General features: G+C 34.3%; 1 protein-coding gene and 3 long non-coding RNA genes across 5 annotated transcripts; 3 read left to right on the forward strand and 1 right to left on the reverse strand.

The window, feature by feature from the left end:
• Positions 1 to 2,148: 2,148 nt before the first annotated feature.
• Positions 2,149 to 4,010, reverse strand: LOC108550501 (uncharacterized). Its single transcript, XR_001890430.1, has 2 exons — positions 3,951 to 4,010; positions 2,149 to 3,864 (listed from the first exon to the last, which is right to left on the reverse strand). It is a non-coding gene; the product is annotated as an uncharacterized LOC108550501 (long non-coding RNA).
• Positions 4,011 to 5,218: 1,208 nt separating this feature from the next.
• On the forward strand, positions 5,219 to 9,858 carry LOC108550498 (uncharacterized). Of its 2 annotated transcripts, XR_001890427.1 has the most exons (4): positions 5,219 to 5,826; positions 5,897 to 7,333; positions 7,418 to 8,849; positions 8,923 to 9,858. It is a non-coding gene; the product is annotated as an uncharacterized LOC108550498 (long non-coding RNA). The 2 variants fall into 2 exon arrangements; XR_001890426.1 differs by having other exon boundaries at positions 5,221 to 7,333.
• A 688-nt stretch (positions 9,859 to 10,546) lies between these two features.
• LOC108550499 (uncharacterized) lies at positions 10,547 to 15,140 on the forward strand. The gene is made up of 5 exons (XR_001890428.1): positions 10,547 to 12,116; positions 12,204 to 13,095; positions 13,185 to 13,577; positions 13,706 to 14,006; positions 14,226 to 15,140. It is a non-coding gene; the product is annotated as an uncharacterized LOC108550499 (long non-coding RNA).
• Positions 15,141 to 16,241: 1,101 nt separating this feature from the next.
• LOC108550547 (uncharacterized) lies at positions 16,242 to 18,636 on the forward strand (the record flags this gene model as incomplete). The annotated part of the gene is made up of 4 exons (XM_017904303.1): positions 16,242 to 16,479; positions 16,685 to 16,875; positions 17,466 to 17,846; positions 17,965 to 18,636. Coding segments are annotated over 4 exons (1,353 nt in total), but the record flags the coding sequence as incomplete, so codon positions are not given.
• Between the last annotated feature and the right edge of the window lie 4,097 nt (positions 18,637 to 22,733).

Genomic DNA, 22,733 nt, shown 5'->3' on the forward strand with positions numbered 1-22,733 from the left:
GTAAATAAGAGTTGGGACAGATATATGAATTAGATGCTATTTGATGATACGGATAAATATATTGCCACAGATGTAGATATTAAATAGGTTTTGGAATTTTTTTTTTTTTTTTTTCCTTTTTAACAAGGAATTAAGAAGATAACGAACGAAGATCGTAGATGAGATGTGTAAAGTAAAATTTTGATTAATTATATAGGAATAAAGGGTATTAATATAGTATCGAAAATTTTATATACAGTTTTCAAAGTTTATATACTTCTCTTGAATATTATATAATAGAAGATTAATTCACAAGTTGAGAAGATAACGATTGAAGATTATAAGAAAAGTAAAGCAAAACTTTAATTACATAGGAATAAAAATAGTATTAAAGCAGTAATGAAACTTTATATACAGTTTTGAAAGTTTATATGTTTCTCTTGAATATTATATAGTAATATTAAAGTAGTAATGAAAACTTTATATACAGTTTTGAAAGTTTATATGTTTCTCTTGAATATTATATAATAGAAGATTAATTCACAAGTTGAGAAGATAATAGTTGAAGACTATAACAGTAATGCAAAACTTCAATTACATAGAAATAAGTGGTATTAAAATAGTATTGAAAACTTTATGTACAATTTTAAAAGTTTATATATACATATATTTCTTTAAGTACCGTATAACAGTAGATTAACTCAAAAGTTAAGAATATAACGATCAAAAATAGTAATTAATTAATTCCATAGAAATAAATCCAAGTGCTACATTAAAACATTAATGTACAATTTTTGAAATCTAGTGCTTTCCTTGTGTACCATATAATAGTAGATTAATTAAAAAACTCGTAAAGTGTGGTGGTATTGGCAATGGTACTAACAAATTAATTCAGATATCAGTACCAAAAAAGTTACTCCAAAATTCTAGAGCTTCATCCCTTTTTTATTGTTACGTTCCTTATGTATAATGCTATGTAGCTGATTAAAGAACGCCTAAGTTCAGATCAACTCGATAAATCTAAATCTTCGGAAATCAAAATTCTTCGCTATGAAAGGTTCCAAAGATCCCTTATCAAATCTCCAAAAGCGATAAAACTTATTTACAAACGTTTCTTTTGACGAGTGTATATTCCAATCAAATCGATCTTCTGTTAATCCACCTCGCTTCTTAGCTCTTTAGTTTCTTAGAAACCTCTTAGAATCTATTTGTAATCTATCCGAAATCTATTTTTAATCTATCCGAAATCTATTTTTAATCTATCCGAAATCTATTTTTAATCTATTCGAAATCTATTTTTAATCTATTCGAAATCTATTTGTAATCTATTCGAAATTCACTCACGATTCGCTCACAATCCACTCACAATCCACTCACGATTCGCTCACGATTCGCTCACGATTCGCTCACAATCCGCTCACAATTCGCTCATGATCCACTCACGATCCACTCATCAAAATTTATCCAAAGTCTATTCAAAATTAATTCAAAATCCACCGACGGCCTACTCACGACCTACTCACGACCTACTCACGACCCACTCACGACCCACTCACGACCCACTCACGACCCACTCACGACCTACTCACGACCCACTCACGACCCACTCACGACCCACTCACGATCCACTCACGACCCACTCACGATCCACTCACGATCCACTCACGATCCACTCATCAAAATTTATCCAAAGTTATCCAAAGTCTATTCAAAATTAATTCAAAATCCACCGACGACCTACTCACGATCCATTCACGATCCATTCACGATCCATTCACGATCCATTCACGATTCACTCATCAAAATTTATCCAAAGTTTATCCAAAATTAATTCAAAATCCACTCACGATCCTCTCACGATCCACTCATCTTCTGACGAGATCTCACCATAGATCCACAGCACTATAACATAGTTACAATTTCTACTCGAAAATGACATTCATCTGTCGTTTGACAGTTCGATCGAAATTCAGAAGAAAACGCTGCTTGCTTTCCGAAACCTCGTAGTTTTAATTAATTCATGTCTCGAACGTTGCCTCCAGTCGAGGATACGGCGCGTGGCCGCAGCGTAGAGAGACCAGGTCAAGGAGAATCACTCGAGGTAGTACTCTTTCGGTCCGCTCTTTTGCGAGACGCAATCCTCCACAGCTGATTGCAATATTTATTTTCCTTCACCGATCGTTGTACGCCTTCAACTTCGAATCTTTCCTGTCCCAGTACGCACTAGACATCCAAGATCATCAGATCCCCTGATCCCGTGTTCGATAAACAATCTCGAGTAGAATTCTCTTCCTCCCTTTCTTTCTTTCTATCTATTTTTTCTCGTTTCCTTTTTTATTCTCGAGTGTCACTGGAGATGCACGAGATAAATCAGTAAACTCGATTAACCATTCGGAGAGTGCGTATCGTGTAATCTGCCTTGGAATTATTACGAGAGATCGTTGTGTTAAGTGGCTCGATTTGTCGTGTAATTAAGAGAATGCTTGGCTTGAACTTGTTGATTGGATGTTGGGTTTAATTGTAGAGGAAAACAGAGCGAATTAGCGTATTTGATTCGTAGAGTTGTGAAATTGAGGAGGGAATATTTGTATATCGAGTTTTGGGAACGAATGAATAGATTTTTCACATCATGTAGATGTAAACATGACTACTTTTTACGTCTGCCTTAAAAAGAACAGATTGTTGAGAAATTTTTAATCCTTTCAAAAGTAAATGAAGATCTTTTATAAGTATTTCTTTCCCCCTTTTTTGAGAGAGAGAATTAATTGTTTAGAAAACAAAAAAAGATTGACAGAACTTTTTAATCGTTTGAAAATTTAGTATAGATCCTTTACGAGTCTTCTTGAAAAGAGTTAAGCTTTTAATTATTTAACAAATCGGTAGAAGCACAATGTTACTATAAAGCTATCACTATTTTGACTTTTTTAAGTGGAATGAAAAGAAGTCGATGGTCGAATAAAATGAATAAATAGAAGGGTACACGGTTAAGGAAATAGGAAGCCAAAAGTATCAATAGTCTCGAATTGAATATCATACGCGAGAACAAAGTAGAGGAATAAGACGACAATACTTAATCCATAAAGAAAAGTTTGTAGAAAAAGGTTACATATAATGTATTTGCCAATGAAAAAGGCCAAAATACCGGGAAATTTATCTTATGATATATAGTTATTACCGAGTAAGGTTCCTTGCTCCAGCATATCTGATTGCTTCCTCTTTTCCGCCTCCCCTCTGTCTTCTATACATTCTAACATGCTAGTCTTGCAACCCATCCTCGAAGCAATTTCTCACCTCGTGCACAGTCCTTCGTTTCTCTTCAACATATCGTTCAGGGTTCATCGACTGGACTCTAGAAAAAATAAGAGCAGTTCCTTTTCTTTTGTATCTCTTGTATCGTAATACCTTCATAAATCTTTTCCATAGGAGCAAAGATGCAAAGAAATTATCCACATTGAATGATCCGAATTAAGTAACCCGAATTGAATGATCCTAACTGAATGACCCGAATTAAGTGATCTGAATTGAATGATCCCAACTGACTGATCCTAATTAAATGACCTTAATTGAATGATCCAAATTGATTGATCCGAATTAGTAGATTCGAATTGAATTGATCAGACTTAAATGATCCTAACTGAATGATCCGAATTAGTTGATTCGAATTGAATTGATCCGACTTAAATGATCCTAACTGAATGATCCGAATTGAAAGACCCGAATTGAATTGATCCGAATTAAGTGATCCCAACTGAATGATCCGAATTGAAAGACCTGAATTGAATTGATCCAAATTCAATGATCCAAATTCAATGATCCTAATTGATTATTCAGAATTGATTTGACCCGATTTAAATGATCCTAACTGAATGATCCGAATTGAAAGACCTGAATTGAATGATCCGAATTGAAAGACCTGAATTGAATTGATCCAAATTGAAAGACCTGAATTGAATTGATCCAAATTGAAAGACCTGAATTGAATTGATCCAAATTCAATGATCCAAATTCAATGATCCTAATTGATTATTCAGAATTGATTTGACCCGATTTAAATGATCCTAACTGAATGATCCGAATTGAAAGACCTGAATTGAATTGATCCAAATTAAATGATCCTAATTAATTAATTAGAATTGACCCGATTTAAATGATCCTAACTGAATGATCCGAATTGAAAGACCTGAATCGAATTGATCCAAATTAAGTGATCCTAATTGAATGATCCTTATTGATTGATCAGAATTGAATTGACCCGATTTGAATGATCCTAACTGAATGATCCGAATTAAGTAATCCTAACTGAATAATTCCAATTAAGTAATCCTAACTGAATGATTCGAATTAATTGCTCATAATTGATTGATTCTAATCGATTGGCTCGAATTGAATGTTCGAAGTTAAATTATTGAAATTAAATAATCTGAATTATATTATCTTACAAGGAGTAACGTCCAATGTACCTCGAAGGATAGTATGAAATTTTGTCCTCTTTGCAAATGATTGTGATACAAAAATACGGTTCACGATGGGAAGTACTCGTGACGTGCATAATCAATTGGAAAACAAGAATTCAACGCGTAAGATAGGTACAAGTAGGTTGAACGTCCCTCCTCAATGTCGTGGAACAAGTTCGAGAATGATGCGTGTTGGTAGTTGCAGGAAGTAACGAGCGAAAAATGGAGTGGATCAGGATGAGTAAGAGATTATGAATATTTATGAGATGTTACGTTAATAAGCATAGCTGTGTAATCAAGAAATAACCGCAACTTACCACGAAAACGTGTACTAGTTGAATTTTCATTTGCATTATTCCTGACGAAGAGCGCATGATCATTGAAAGAGTAAGGTTCTTGCATGGTCCGAGCACTTCAAAGTATTTAACACTCATCGACACTAATTACACGGTATATCGCTGGTATACACGTTCTTGTCTGCCTTTATGTTTGCCACTGAAATCGCAAGTACACGAAGTTCCTCAATGGTGATGAGTTCCTTTACGATGACACTGAACGAAGAAAAATCAGGTACGCCGAGAGAAAATAATATACCTTAAGAGATTACTATAGATCTCGCGGCACAATTATTCGTGGCATTAAAATACGCTGAATTCTTCGAGAGACATATTCCTAAGATAAAGTTATTAAGAAGCTTAAAAAGATAATAAGTCCCCTAGCAAAATTACTCGTAGCAGATAGAAGAATAAGTTAGATCGTTAACGAAAATGAATTAACGCTACAAGTAAAGTAAATCAAAGTCGAGAATAAGTTACTGATATTATCGAGATAATATAGGTACATCGTGCTTTAGAAAATATATTCATAGCAGATCAGATGCCACTTAAACTACCAGGTAGCTTAAAGCATCAAAACTCTCTGTTTCCTTAAAAATCCATAAATCATCTAGACGATAAAAGAGTCACTTGAATCTCGCATAGCAAAGTTAACGATAAAAAAAACTAAAACAAGTCTCGTGACGGGAATAATATTGCAATGAAATAGATATACCTACGATGCACCGAAGAAGATCTAGAACCAAATCCAACTTTTCACAGATCCAAATCACAGATCCTAGAGTATCAGAAACCCTAAGCACAGCTCCCAGAATCCTTTCAAATCCTTTCAAATTCTTTCAAATTCTTTCAAATCTCTTCACACGCGCATCGATCAATGTTGCAACACGAATTTAACCAAAATCCCTCTTCGTAACACCCCGAGTATCACGGAAGGATCGAGAGAGCAGAAACGGCAATTACTGGCAGTCACAGGTCCCGTAAACGCGAATCAGCTCTGAGATTCATCGAGTCTGACACTGAACCGAGCGACGCGAAGGCCAGCCTCGAAATCACAGGTACACGCTTTTAGCTCCCGACATTCTCCGCTTTATCTTATCACTCTGGCCTCTGGATCGTCGATTTCAGATTCCTACATCCGAAAGTCACTCGAGCCAACATTCACGTCACGAACTCCACCCGATTTCGATTCGTTCCGCGGCCGTAATTTCTTCGATCAACCTTGGAAACGACGTGGACCGACGTAACCGCGAGGATTACACCGCGTTCCAAACACGTAAACACGTCCGTGCACGCGGAAATTTACGTTTCGAGGATAGGCAGCGGGGAAGAGAGATGGAGATAGAGAACGAGAGCCGAGTTCGAAGACGCGTGTGTCGGTCGCAGAAGCGAAAACAGAATCGGAGAACGAGAACCCAAAGTTTTCGAGGGCTGTCAATGAACGATCGATCCGTTTGGACAGGGACCAAGTTGGGAAATCGTCGGACAACGTCGATCATCGGCGCGATCCTGATCGCGTTTCAACATCGGCTTCAGGCTTCCCAGAGACATTTTAGACCTCGAGGTCGCGCGCATTCCTTCTCAACGATCCGACGTTTATCGCTGTCTGCTAGATCTCACTCGCGAATAATCAACGTCAACGCTTTCAACTTGTGTTATAAATTTCATATACCGTCGCGGACAGTTTTATAGAGCAATTTGTGGACTCGTCTGAACTCTGAACAGGTGTAAAACTATTCCTCGAATGGACCCTGTAATGATGGTGACCGGATCGCAGTTTCAACGCGTTCAACGGGACGATTCCCGAGACGCGAGACGGTTCAACGAGACGATTCGATGAACGACGACGAGAGGAATCGCTGGTTTTCATTGATTCTCGAGACGCGATCGGCCGATCGATGCATTGTTAAGCGTCACGGTGTCTGGAGATGTGCACGACGTTTTAATAAAGCTAGGCCCAGTTGCAGACGGCATAGTGGCCTCGAATCCACTGACTAAAGTTTGCGATTCCACGAGGACGACGCGGGCCGAAGAGGCCACGGATCGGGATGCCTTTGCCCCTCTTCTTCTCGAGCACCTAGCCAAATATTTTGTTTGCTCTCTGGGACTGCGCCGTGTCGGGGCATCTCTCTTCGTTAAGGGCACGTTCGTGCGTTACGTGACGTTGTGTGTGATTTATTCGTTTAATAGACCTCCATTTTGATAAGCGGTTCAAAGAAAATTCGAGGCAACCAGTGTTTTCGATCATATCTTCGGAGATACCATGGGCGATAGTTCCTCTCGATAGTTGCGAGTTGCAAGCTTTGCAGATTGAAATTGAGATCAAGATCCAAATCAAGTTTTAGGAAATAGGCTGTTTTTCTTCAGTTATCGTTCGCTATTCGATGACTGGCATTATAAATGAGATAACGAGAGAGTAGGCCTGTTAGGAGAAATTACCGATGACGATTGGCCGAAAAGTAGTATAGACCGTTCAGTGAACTTAGAGATGACAACATCCGTAAGACGAATACAGACCCATTAGTGAAACTAATAGCGACGACGTCGGGAAGAGTGAAGATGCAGGTGTGTTAACAAGATTAATCACGACTATGTTTCGGGAAGTGATGTGTAGCCTCTTCGAGATAATTAATGGATATTATGTTTCAGAGATGGTAGCAGTCCGTGTAGAGTACACAGCTAAAAATAATAGACGCGTGTAGGCTTTGTAGAGAAATATTCTTGGCACCCGATTTAGAGAGAGAGAGAGAGAGAGAGAGAGAACTCCGAGTAAGCAAGTTAAAAGAAGAATCGTTTCTCGAAGAATATGAAGAATTTTTAACAAGTAAACCATTTTCCGATTATTTCGATGAGGTTGTTATAAATCAGCAGATACTACGGTCACGATTAATTAGGGCCAACGTAGTCGGATAACGAAATTATCAATCATCTTACGATATTCAATAATTCATAGTTCGGCCGTGTTCGTTTGATTAAGAGGACACTAATGACGCTTTTGACCAATCAACGTGCGATAGATATAGCAGCATTACGATAACATGCGATAGGTTTGCAGCTCGATACCGAACGGCACGTTATGAAACATTCAACAGAATCTCCTTGAAGCTATTATTCGATTTGAAAGGCTAATAATGCACGCTGTTTGAATGGCGAGCAGCAATTGCACACCGCGACCCGGCTCATTTCGCAGAAGCTACAAAATTCTCAAGTGTGAGACGTGCTTGACAATATTCCGACACGTAACGAAGGAGAAAGAGAAAGTTGATTTGTAAAGCGTGTGAAACTCTTCGACCTGCTGATATTTGGATTCCCTTTGATACGAGTTTTAAGTATTTAGATTACGCTAAATAGATTTTCAAGACACGAGGAATAAGTAAACAGGAATTAAGTAGGAGGTGAGAGGTGTAAAAGGGACAAAAGATATAAATTATGATTGAATACCATTATAAATCAGGAATTACTTAAACAATGAAAACTTTTACGAGTAGAAAAGAAGCTAAGGAGAAAGTAAAACCAAGTTCAACATCCAATAGTAGTAGCCAAGATATATAAAATTAAATATTCATCAAAATATATCTAGAAGTATCTTAAACCTCTATTAAACGTCTATTAAAGGAAGATAAAGAAGATCATTTTGCCCAGTAATAACAAGATATGATATATATATTTTTTTATACGTATATATTTCCACGTAAATAACAAATTTATTAAGATACGCAAAAATATTCGGCACATGAAATGTTGAACGAGAAAGAATTTATCGATTCAGTGCGGATTAGGAAGCATAAGAAGCATTATATGCTCGGTTACAGTCAAAGAAAATTAGCGAGTATCTATAATTTGCGCGTGGCAAATAACGGGATCATTCGACAATTATTATTGCGAGTTTACATAGCGGTGGCACAAAGCGATTATTTGTCCAGGGGCGCTTTACACGAAATTATCTTTGCCTCTGAGATCACCGAGTAACGAGTTTGTAATTGTCTCTCGCTCGTGTTGCACCTTCGTCGTGGAACTGTATCTTGCACATGGCGTTTCAATTAACACACCTTTAATAGACGGGTATACGTGTGTGTTCGAGGTAAATATCCGTTATGGTTAACACTCGTCTCTGCTTGATATCTCTTGGTCATTTTCTGCTTTCTTTCTCTTAGATCGAAGAGTCCGTTCCCTATTATTCCTTGAGAACATTGGTAACTTCGAGAAATTTAGAAAATAAAATGACCCTTGGAACATATTAAGCAACGAATTGAACTAGGCATTTGAAGCTTGAATATTTTTAGTAAATAGAATGACCCATGGAACAGATTAAGTATCACGTTGAATTAAGTATTTGGGTTTTGAATGTTTATAGCGAACATAATGGCCCGTGGAAAACAGATTAAGTATTGCATTACATTAAATACTTGGGATTTGAATATTACTAGCAAATAGAATGGCCCATGGAACAAACTGAGTATTGAATTGAATTAAGTATTTAGGAATGAATACTTTTCATAAACATAATGGCCCACGGAACACATAGGATTTCAATACTTTTCATAAATATAATGACCCACGGAACAAATTATATAGGATTTCAATGCCTTTAATAAATAGAATGGCCTACGGAACAGATTAAGTATTACATCGAATTAAGTATTTGGAATTTGAATACTTTTAATAACTATAATGCTCTATGGAACAGGTTAATTATTCTATTGAACTAAATACTTGGGATTTGAATATTTTCATTGAATATAATGGCCAATGGAACAGATTAAGTATTAAATTCAATTAAGTACTTCGGATATGAATACTTTTCATAAATAGAATGGCCTATGAAACAGATTATAGGATTCGAATACTTTTCACAAATATAGTTGCCCCCGGAACAGATTAAGTATTACTCTGAGTTAAGTATTTGGAATTGGAATACTTTTAATAAATATAATACCCCATGTAACAGGTTAATTATACCATTGAACTTAAATACTTGGGATTTGAATATTTTTATTGAATATAATGGCCAATGGAACAAATTAAGTATTACATTAAATTAAGTACTTGGGATACGAATACTTTTCATAAATATAATGGCCTATGGAAGAGATTATAGGATTCGAATACTTTTCACAAATATAATAGCCTGTGGAACACATTAAGTATTACTTTGAATTAAGTATTTGGAATTCGAATACTTTTCACAAATATAATAGCCTATGGAACAGATTAAGTATTACTTTGAATTAAGTATTTAGAATTTGAATACTTTTAATAAATATAATGTCCTAGGGAACAGGTTAATTATTCCATTGAACTAAATACTTGGGAATTGAATATTTTTATTGAATATAATGGCCAATGGAACAAATTAAGTATTACATTAAATTAAGTACTTGGGATACGAATGCTTTTCATAAGTATAATGGCCTATGGAAGAGATTATAGGATTCGAATACTTTTCACAAATATAATAGCCTATGGAACGGATTAAGTATTAGATTTGAATTAAGTATTTGGAATTTGAGTACTTTTAATAAATATAGTGCCCTATGGAACAGGTTAATTATTCCATTGAACTAAATACTTGGGATTTGAATATTTGTACTGAATATAATGGCCAATGGAACAAATTATTACATTGAATTAAGTACTTGGGATACGAATACTTTTCATAAGTATAATGGCCTATGGAAGAGATTATAGGATTCGAATACTTTTCACAAATATAATAGCCTATGGAACAAATTAAGTATTAGATTTGAATTAAGTATTTGGGATATAAATACTTTTCATAAATATAATGGCCTATGGAAGAGATTATAGGATTCGAATACTTTTCACAAATATAATAGCCTATGGAACAAATTAAGTATTAGATTTGAATTAAGTATTTGGAATTTGAATACTTTTAATAAATATAATGCCTTATGGAACAGGTTAATTATACCATTGAACTAAATACTTGGGATTTGAATATTTTTATTAAATATAATGGCCAATGGAACAGATTAAGTATCACATTGAATTAAGTATTTGGGATATAAATACTTTTCATAAATATAATGGCCTATGGAAGAGATTAGAGGATTCGAATACTTTTCACAAATATAGTTGCCCCCGGAACAGATTAAGTATTACTCTGAGTTAAGTATTTGGAATTGGAATACTTTTAATAAATATAATACCCCATGTAACAGGTTAATTATACCATTGAACTTAAATACTTGGGATTTGAATATTTTTATTGAATATAATGGCCAATGGAACAAATTAAGTATTACATTAAATTATGTACTTGGGATTCGAATACTTTTCACAAATATAATAGCCTATGGAACGGATTAAGTATTACTTTGAATTAAATATTTGGAATTTGAGTACTTTTAATAAATATAGTGCCCTATGGAACAGGTTAATTATTCCATTGAAATAAATACTCGTGATTTGAATATTACTAGCAAATAGAATGACCCATGGAACACACTGAGTATTGGATTGAATTAAGTATTTAGGAATGAATACTTTTCATAAATATAATGGCCCACGGAACACATTATAGGACTTCAATACTTTTCATAATTATAATGACTCACGGAAGAAATTATAGGATTTGAATGCCTTTAATAAATAGAATGGCCCACGGAACTGTTTAAGTATTACTTTGAATTAAGTATTTGGAATTTGAATACTTTTAATAAATATAATGCCCATAGGAACAGGTTAATTATTCCATTGAACTAAATACTTGGGATTTGAATATTTTTATTGTATATAATGGCCAATGGAACAGATTAAGTATTACATTGAATGAAGTACTTATGATTTCAATACATCCAGTTAAAATAATGGCCCTTGAAATAGACTAAGTATTGAATTGTATTGAACACTTGTGATTTGAATATATCTATTCGATATATAATGGTCCTTTAAACACATTAAGTATTACTCTGAATTAAGTATTTAGGATTTGAATATCATTAATAAATAAAATGACCCATGGAACAAATTTAGTATTTAGGGTTTGAATACTTTTAATAAATAGAATGACCCATGGAACAAATAAAGTATTTAGGATTTGAATACTTTTAATCAAAGTACAATGACCCATGGAACACATTATGCATTTGGGATTCGAATACTTTCAATAAATAGGGAGACTACAATAAAATCAATATCAAATACAATAAATAGGTATTTGAATATTTTTAACAAACAGAATGGCCCATGAAACAAATTAAGTATTTGGAATTTGGATACTTTTAATAAATAGGATGACTCATGGAGCAGATTGTGTATTTGGAACTTCAGAACTTTTACTAAATAGAATGGCGTATCGAACGAATTCAGTATCAAATTGAATTAGGTATTTGAAATTTGAATATTTTTAGTAAACATAGTAGTCTATCAGATGAAGTATTGAATTGACTATTTGAAATTTGAATATTTTTAGTAAATAGAAGGGCCATGGAACAGCTTCACTATATGGAACTTACATACTTTTAATAAATAGTATAACCTATGTGGAATAGACTAAATATTAAACTAACTTAGAGCTTAAATACTTTTAGTAAATATAATAGCCTATGGAACAGTTTAAGTTTTAAATTAATCCGAATATTTGAAATTCAAACACTTGTAAAAGTTATTAAAAGTGTTAGAAAATGTGGAATAGAATAACAATAAAAATAGCAATAATTTACCAATGATAAAATACTAAACAAATATACGTATATCTACAAGATTAATTCAACAGTACGGCAATTTTAATAAAAAAAATACTAAAAATAATAAAAAAATGAATCTTGTAAATACTAAGAGACACTGTAGGTAACGGTGCATCATATTTTATATTTAAATAAATAGTCGGAGAATCGAATTATGTAAAATAAAATTGTAAAAACAGTGTGTTAGATGAAATTCACAAAGTGAAACGTTTTACGATTAAACAACGTTATTACGTCATTGTTATAATCGAAATAATCACACCTATATAAAACAAACGTAGTAAAGTTGACAAAGATGTATAAACGTGGCAAACGTAGTACAGTTTAATAAAGAAATATAAAATAGGAATAAATTACAGAATTAAAATGTTACGTAAATTAGTGTTCAAAGAAATATTAATATAATTTTCTAAGATAAATCCTACGTCTTAAAGCATTTAAAAAGTCCTGTAATTGCTGCTAACAACGGTACCTATCAGCTACTGAGAATACGATAACATTCGAAGATTAAAAAACAAAACATCAATGAAGATCAACAAATGAGATACGGGAATCTTAACGAAAAATTAAACTGTTCAGTCTGATATTTTAAAAGATAGAATAAAAGTAATAAAGCAAGTAAGCAACGATTTCTTATTATCATCATTTTTATCAACTTTATTTCTTTTTCACATATTTAACGTTTCTATAATTTTATTTTTCCATAGTTACCACAAGTTACCACTGCATATTTATTTATTACAATTACCCTTTACCCCTATTCGAGGAAAAACGAAGTAAATAGAATCGAAGTTTGCAAATAAATGCCGGTTCGACAGGTGACCTCAAGTAGATGTTCGAAAAATTAGGATCGATTTGCAAAAAGAATACCGGTATTATCTATCATTTATTGAGATTTGAGGGGAAATGCAGGCCAGTTTTTTTAATCTCGATAATTAGGGACAAAGAAAGAAAAAGGCAAACAGGAAATACACGTAACCGAGGTCAGTTATATCGGCATTAAGGACTACACATTAATAGCGGTAATGACGAATAAGTAGATAGTTAAATATATAAATGGCTGCTAATGGCAATGACCGTTTACTCTTCCACTGTTAACCGTAAGTCCAATTTGTTTACTATTCAATCTATTAAATCTATCTATAAAATCTATTACATCTAATCTATTAATGAAATTCGTTACAATTGTTATTTATATAGACATGTTTTATGAATTTTAACTTCACAGGATAATCAGAATAATATATAATAATAATTAACTTGTAAGTGACATTAATCGTGTCCGTTGTGTGCAGTCAGTGCGGTCAAATAGTAGAGATATTTATCCTAAGGATAAACTAATTTATCTTAAGAATCAATTAACGAGCGAATCTGGGTGATTAGATTAACCGATAGAACGATAGAACAGGCCCGATAATTTAAACATACAAATTCGAGTAAATTAAATAATTAAATTACCTTGACGTTCGTTAAAGAGACCCCGTCACTTTTTGACTTAAGACAGAGAAAACGTGAAATAGTATACCAAAGTAAGTTAACTCTATATTTAAACCTATTTAAATGAACTTAAATTAAATATAATTGAACTAACGATAAAAGATAGCTGAAAGTATAAGATAGAAAATCCTGTTCACTGAAAGCATGAATCACGATTGATTGGAAGTTAGAATGCACGAATGAGGCGAATGTGGATCTTCCCGATCCGTCGTTTTATTATTTCATTCCTTGAGAATCTTTTCATGTTCCAGGAACAAGTAAACATTTCCCAGTGACACGAAGTTTGCGCTCGGAGGAAATTAATAGTCAAATGTTCGATAGATTTCGTAACCGCAGTTTCTTTCTTTCTACGCCTTTAGCGAGAGGTATTTTGAATCTAACTTTTTTTTTTTTTAACCGATTCATTTCTCCAATGACATGTCCAAGTGCGTTCGTCGATCAGTAAGTTTCGTACGATGATAAACGAAGAAGCGAGTATCGACATTGTATCGAGTTCTTAGTGTTGTGCAAAATAGCAAAGAGATGAGAAGAACCGATCGTGGACAGTTTGGTTGGTTATACAAGGTTCGTTAACATCCTTCGATCAACTCGATTCCAATTGCCATAATCGGCACTAACTTACCGCCGATTAACTACGACACCTCGATAACCTAACTCTATCGGCGGAATTAAAAAAAAAAAAGGAATAAAAATTTTGTAAAAAAGTAAAAAATGCGGATCGGAGGAAATAAGTAAAGGGAAGCGAAAGTAGCCTAACAAAGGTTTGACCTGACGTTTTAGCAAACTTCGTTCTTCAGAAATGCTAATTATATTTGGTATCAAAGAATAACAATTTAACTTAACGTTCTCGTAAATGAATTTCTACTTGTCGTATACTATAGACGATATTTTTTAACAAGGTTCTGTGCGAGGAAAAGTCCGTTAAGCCGTTAGCAGCCGTGCAAGCATATTTACCAAAGAGTTGCTTGCGATTCTGCGCGGATCGCGTGGCTCTCAAAGATTGGTCCCCAATACTCCGAAGTATCGCCGAGAATCGAAGTCTGTCGAGAATTAATATCTATAGTCGAAGTCGCTGCAAACGTGTACGGGAGAAAGTGAATACGGAGGATAAGCTCGAGAAATTATGGTAATTAACGTGACTCGGAGGGTCTGAGAATTTGAGCGAACGAGATGCTAGCCGGATAGTCGATGACGCCGTTGATACTCGAGAACTGACGTTACATAGAGACAGACCATGTTCGTAAAGAGATTGTGAAATTGTTATATGGGGGATTGCGGCACGAGTAACGGGGAAATAGAGGCGCACTCGGTTACTTTGACTATTAAGGTACTTGTAAACGGATACTTTGTCAGAATCAGAAGAATCGTTTGATTTCGTTGCTTCCCCAAGCTCAAACTTAAATTTCAAGCTTTAAGCTTTGCTTTAACTCCTTCTTGTCTCCCTTCTGTGTAGCCTGTATCTCGTCGAATATTTAGCCTGTAATTCCTTCTGTATTTTATAATCTCTAATTTGTAAAATCTATATTATTAATTTTGAATAGAAAAGAATGTTGTTTCATAGTGTTATATACATATAGATTAAATATTTCATAGTATTATGTATAAAAATATTTTATATATGCCTAACATTGTCTAGAAAAATATTTCATAGCGTTATATATATATAAATAATATTTTATAGTATTACACGAAAAAGTAATTGACAGTATTACGTATAAAAATATATCTCGCAGTATTATATGTAAAATTATTTCGTAATATTCTACGTCCTATGAAAGTGTTATTGCATGATGTTAAATTTAAAAATATTATTTCACAACGTTGTATCTAAAAATATTATTTCTTATATAAAGTATTTCATAAGAATCGAATTATCGCTATAGAGAAAATAATGCATGTAGTTCTCTCTCTAACTTTATCTCGCACTTTGTAAAGAAAATGGCTACACAGAGGGCGAGGTCTAAACGCTTGATTAACCCTACTCCCGCCATGAGCCTTGTTTCCATCGCGGATACTACTCCCAGAAAGTTTAAGCTTGCAGGTGGCATCGCCTGGACAGCAGAGAATGAGCAGAGAGAGAGAGAGAGTGACAGACCAGAACGGAAATGGAGAGAGAAGAAATATAACGAAATGCAAAGAACGTAAGGAGAGAAAGACCTGGAGGAAGAGAAAGGCCAAAGTCTGTCAAAGTAGACCGAGATCTCGTGAAATGGGAGTTAGAAAGAGCGGAAACAGAGATGTTAAAACCCTAGAATGGCATTTGATGAACGTCCAGGCGATGCAGGGGAAAGGATCAAGGAAGGCCAATTCTCTACACCAACTTCCTGTTGCGATGTCTCGTGGATGCCATAGCTGTTTGCGTGAGGGACTCCTCCGCCATCACATCGGTCACTCTAGATGGGATTCCGCTGACGCTCAAGTACCTGAACATCCTGTGCACCGGGCTGAAAAACAACCAGAAGCTGATAAGTCTGTCTCTGACGAGATGTCGTATTGGAGACGTAGGTTAGTATTATTTTCTAGCCTTCTCATACATAAGTTGTAAGAGCTATTGCTCCTTTCTTTTCTTTAATTCAGTGATATTCCGATATAGGATATTCCGTTGACCAGAGTTACGTACCTTTTCTTTCGAGTCTTTTTACGTGGTATCTGTTAGGTCGTTATATTAAGACACTTTTAGTTACTCCCTCTGTTTCTTTCCTTGACGCAGGCTGTGATTTGCTGTTGAGCTGCTTGAGGAACAATCCGAATCTCTGCGTTCTGAACCTGTCGTCTTGCAGACTGACGAACAGGAGCGCCATGTGCCTGTCGCTGTTCTTGAAGAGAAGGAAGGCTGATCTGTTGCAGAATATTTGGGAGCAATCCGCCGTACAGTCTCAGGATGACAGTTCTGATAGGAAGGTGAAGATTAACTTCCTTGCTCGCGAATTTTGTTATCGATGACGAAGAAGAACGATTATATCAAACGTTCTACTGTTGGCAACCCTAAATACCTTCTTGTATATGCGAAGAATGTCATTGCCATTTTTCACGAATGGATGAAATTTTTAAAAAAGCAAATAGCTACCTGCTCGAGCAAAATTTTGATACTTATTGTCTTGAAAGTTAAAAATTACGAGACATAATTTAGCTATATTTCTTTTAATGCATTTAACCCTTTGCACTCGAGAGGTGAGCTCCAGTCACCATTTCATAAAATTTGGAAGATCGATATTAATTAATATATCAAATTTAATGTAATGTAACAGTGCGCGAAGTATCGAAATCAAATTATTCTACAATTCTTTATTTACTGCTCAAAAAAGTATCGTCAGTTTTTTTAGTAGAGAATCTTTGGATTTCTACTCTTCCCTAGCCAAAAATCGTCGAGTGCAAAGAGTTAAATGTAATGAAAAGATGAGATCATTGTATAAGCCATTGGCAATTTTCGCGTAAGTACCAAATGCTGTGATATGTCGAATATATGTACTGATTTGTTGAATATCTTTCAGCCACAAGGATTGCACACGTTGATACTGAACCAGAATCCAAAACTCGGTGATAGTAGTGTAAGACACTTGATTTATGCATTGAAGAGCGACGTCTGGTTAAAATCCTTGAGTCTGAGACATTGTGGGATCAGTAAGCGTGGCGCAGAAATGATGATTCGGTTATTGCAATCAAACAACAGGATCACGAAGTTGGACCTTACTGAAAATCGTATACCCATTAACACTCTTCAAATGATGTTAAGGATACTGAAGAGGAGACGAGAAATAGTAGAAAACGCAACGCTGAAGAAGAAATATCGAATAGGATGGAAAAGACGCGTGTTCAGGAATGGAATTGGTAGATTTATGGAGAAACGTAGAAAACACTTAAGAAATCGTACAGTAAGTTTGTTAGTCATATTTTTGTAACTCGAACGAAGCAAAAATGTTTGCATATTATCCGATCTACTAAAATGACGATTTCAATAATGGTAATTTAAGAAAATGGTAATTCTCTCAGGGGAGGCTGAGGAAATATTCACTGCAGAAGCATGGTTGGAAGAAGATGCAGAGGTTCGAAAGAAGAATGAAGCAGTCGAAGCAACTACGAGTTACAGAGGAAGATTATGGTCGAAGGAAGAAGCTGGGTGACTTGGAATTGCAAATGCTAAATCTCATCGAGTCTAATTACAAATTGAAGGAAGAACTTTTGAACAATAAAGTATTACTGAACGTGGAGGCACAGTACAGATCGAGGATGGAAGACGAGTTGCAGAAAATATCTTTGCGATTGAACGATCTGAGAAGCAAAGTAGTCATGATGAATTGTCTTTCTACGAAGATCTGTAACGAGACTCAATTATCGAAGGAACTTAAATATATTTTTGAAAAATTCGAATCATTTTCGACGATAAAAGAGAAGAACGGTGTAAATGAGGAAGTTTTAAACACCGCGGAGCCATTGTGGTCATCGCCGATAGCGGAGCAGGGGGAAAGCAATGTAAATCAAATGCTTGCAATGGAAACCTCATTTCGTATTCCCATGACAAATTTTATTTCATAATTTTTGTAGATGTATGTAAATAATCTGCGAATATTTATACGATGTCTGTTTTAATAAAGGAATCGTTTTAATATAATTTTAGATTGTATTTTCAAAGCAAAATTGTGAAAATATATATTTAGCAAAGAGTATTGGTATTTGTGTTCTATTTTACTTGCCATATTCATTGATAGTTTGTCTTACTCGAAATTCATGAAAGAGCAAGCTTAAGGCCTCAACTTAGTTGAAAATGATTGTAAGCCAAATTCCGTAATTCGGAATGTAATTGCTACAAATGGATTTCTTGGAATAAACAATGGTCAGCATTATAAAATATACTCTTTAATTTCATATGTTGGGTCAAATGTACTGAATGTGTACAGAAATATGGCTCTATATTCCAACAAATACCTGAAACTAGTCATAAAATTCTACAAGAACTACAATGTCTTGAAAAATAAAAAAATATCTAATTTAGTAATTAATAGTAAGAAGAAACTACGATTAATACTAATAAACTACACCGTTTTCACCGTCTGTGCTCATGAGAGTAGTATTTGAGAGAGTAGCTCATGGGTACAGCCATCATAAACATGAAGAACTGAAATTTCACTAACTGGTTGACTTGTCTGCAGAAAATTGTAAAAACAATTATACACGAGCATTCGTGGTCACTATACTCGATACGAAAATAATAAAATAATAGTCACGTGTCATTTCGGTGCTTTTGTCCTACAATATAAAGGGTTACCAAAGGAACTATAAAGCACGTGACTTACCTACCGTCGATCACCTCAACCTGTAGACCCTCGGATGGAAACGAACCGACTTAGGAGTACAACTTAGGAGACAAGAGATATTACCGACTGCTCGACTCGCATTAACCCAATGGAATGGTGCGATTGTGAACAAATAATCGCTAGTTTCGCGAATCGAACAAGAAGGGGAATGGGTAAATATTTCTCATTTCCAAATGAGACACAATTAATTAATACAGAAAATCAAGAACAAAAAATTTAAAATAACGAAAGAACCTATAACTAATCAAACTTAAAACGCACGCATCTCACGATGCCCTTTACGGGGGACAAATAAAATGGTACTAGCGATTCCCGTTTAGCGTCTGAGGTACCAGAAGGTAGCCTTTCGGAGGCTAGACTGGACTGCGAGTACTACATAGTTCTTAGCTTGGTATCGTTTGTCAAAGATGAATTATTTTGTAATATCTATAGAGATTTTGACAGAATTCATGGAGGCAAGTCACGAAATATACCAATTATCAGGTTTCACCACGTAGAGGTGGCTACGCAATCGAAACCCGGACCTAAATACATTATTAAAATATGGTATAGAAGTGGTCAGAGAAGCTGCTTTTCGACTAATCAGCGAACTATCTTTGTAAACGCAACCATAGTTAAAAACAAGGTATCGACTTCGATGATGGCTATTTTAATTGATATACCTACGTAAATTATGTCTAAAGTCTAAACAACATAAATTACAAGATGATCCCTTATCGATTCCTTCTCCTTAATTTAACAGACGAAAAACTACAACATTAAGATCGCAGCCAATTAGCTCGAATTACTTGCTATATCATTCATAATTGTATCATAGCTATTAGTTATGCATGATATAACTATAGTGGTACAATTAGAAATAATATGTCAAATAATACCGATTGCCCAGGTCTCACCACGAGGAGGTGCTGCGAATGGAGACCCACCCTATCCACGTCCCATCCACCCTCCATTCGCGTAAAAATTACTCAACATTCTAATAAATTCCCCTTTTTGTGCACGTTTGTAAAACGTTCAATTTTTGATCGTTGTACAAAACAGTGGCAAAAAGGATTGAAAAGAAAAATCGACGCGAAAAGCTAAACCTGAAAATGAAAGATTAATACCAAGCAATACTACTACTACTTAATACAACCAATACCACCATTAATTATATATAAACCCAATTATTAACATGCATAATTACGTTTAGTTAACCTTAATACTGCCTGGCTAAAAACTTTATATTACTTCAATACGAATGTGCCTAGCATTGTAGTGTAAGCTCCCTGTTTAAGTATTAATTCTTCACTTAAGTATTACTAACATCTTAACCTCGAATATATTACTTAAACGTAAATATTACTGCATTTAAAAATATCCTGCCTTGCTAAAAATCTAATTCGTCCTGCCTGAATAAAAATCTAATTCATCCTGCCTATGTAAAAATCTAATTCATCCTGCCTATGTAAAAATTTAATTCATCCTGCCTGATTAAAAATCTAATTCGTCCTGCCTGATTAAAAATCTAATTCGTCCTGCCTGATTATAAATCTAATTCGTCCTGCCTGATTATAAATCTAATTCGTCCTGCCTGATTAAAAATCTAATTCATTCTACATGTCCAATATCGAATTTAAACAAAGAAATAGTAAAAAGCCACGTGACTGCTTTCCACCAGTAGTCCATGAGAGATTCTAAAACAAATTTTGTAAATCCTACCAATATAAAAATACGAATTATTTTTTTTACATCGCAATATATGTCTATAAAACCTTATGAGGCGGGGGAGTTATACACTCCGCATATTAAAAATAAAGAAATACAGCTTACTTATTAGGAATATAGAAATACGGCTCACTTATCAAAAACATAGAAATACAGCTCATTTATCAGAAACATAGAAATACAGCTCACTTATCAGAAATATAGGAATGCAGCTCACTTATTAGAAATATAGGAATGCAGCTCAATTATCAGGAACATAGGAATACAGCTTACTTATCAGGAATACAGGAAGACAGTCTACACATTAGGAATATAGGAGTACTATTTATACATCAGAAATATAGAAATATACCCCACCTATATAACGGGTTAAAAATTTGATTTAGAACCCTATCTATACAAAAATCTGAATCTTAAGGAAAAAGAATGTGGAAGTTATATGGAATTTGAATCTCCTCACATCATCTCCGCAGGTCTCAGAATAGTTCCTGAAACATATCAAACTGGAGAAAAATTAGTAAAATTATATGAGATATAATTAATTATAGTAATTAACGTGATGAGATTATAAATAAATAAATGAGACTCACACGCCAGTTTCCTTTAAGTCATTTCTTTTCATATATATTATTCCACTGCTGAGCCTCTGGCATACTTACATAAGCTCGAATATTTGAAATGCTATTAAATATATCAATATGTAAATTTTGCAAACTTTGTAAATTAATAAACCTGAAACAAACCTATGAACTGGATTAGTAGATAAATATTTTTAAATTGGCAGCTGAAAGAAAACAAGTTGTATTTAAAAAGAAATTTAATGGTACTCAAACAAAATTTTTCAAAAACTTATTTCTACAAAAAAGAAAAAAAAAAAGAAAAAAAAATAGCAATTCCTCCGAACACGTAAACAAAAAAAAAGAAAAAGAAAATAATATTATTTGTACGAAAAATCGAATTGCAGACACGAAATATTTTACTTGCAAAATTTCTATTAAAAATAGACGAGTTTCGCGAATGAATTTTAATTCAAAGTTGATTTGAAAAAATTAAATCTTTTATGAAAAAAAAAGAAAAAAAAAAAATTATTCAAGACAAACAAATACATTATACAGCAGTGTTTTTAATAACAAACATTTCCGTAATAAAGGGCGCTGAAAAAGAAAACATAATGGTAGCCAGAAGGGCTACCGAAACAAAAATTTTCACTCAATTAAACCCGAGTAAAAAGCCGTGAGTGAAATATCATTCCAAATTTCGCAACACTAATTTGTTAAATCTACCGATAATACAGAAAAATTACAAACTCAAACGCGAAGGGTGCTTCACAATATTTGCTACAAAAATTAATTTATCATTTATAAAAAATCTATAAAAAAAAAAAAAAAAACAAAAAGAAAGAAAAGAACAGATAATTCCCGAAAATAATTATGCTAAGATGTATTGATTACGAACGCAACACTAATAAATACTAATTTATGCACCCATTTGTAAAAATGCGCAACACTAATAGCGCAAAATTATGGGCAGCCATGGTCCAGGCTGCTGATGCCTGACCATCCACCTGCAGCTCTATAGCTGCAACAGGTGATTCTCCTCAGGAACAGGACTGTACTACCACAGTCCCCGTGGAAGAATTTTGGGCATTACGTATTCGCAACACTACTTGAAAAAACGCGATCTTATTTCAACGCAACGCTAACTATGAAGGTGGGTAATTAAATAAAAAAAAAAAAAAAA

Source organism: Eufriesea mexicana, unplaced genomic scaffold (assembly GCF_001483705.2).
Source record: "Eufriesea mexicana isolate 0111107269 unplaced genomic scaffold, ASM148370v2 scaffold2792, whole genome shotgun sequence".
In the NCBI taxonomy this organism is placed as follows: domain Eukaryota; kingdom Metazoa; phylum Arthropoda; class Insecta; order Hymenoptera; family Apidae; genus Eufriesea; species Eufriesea mexicana.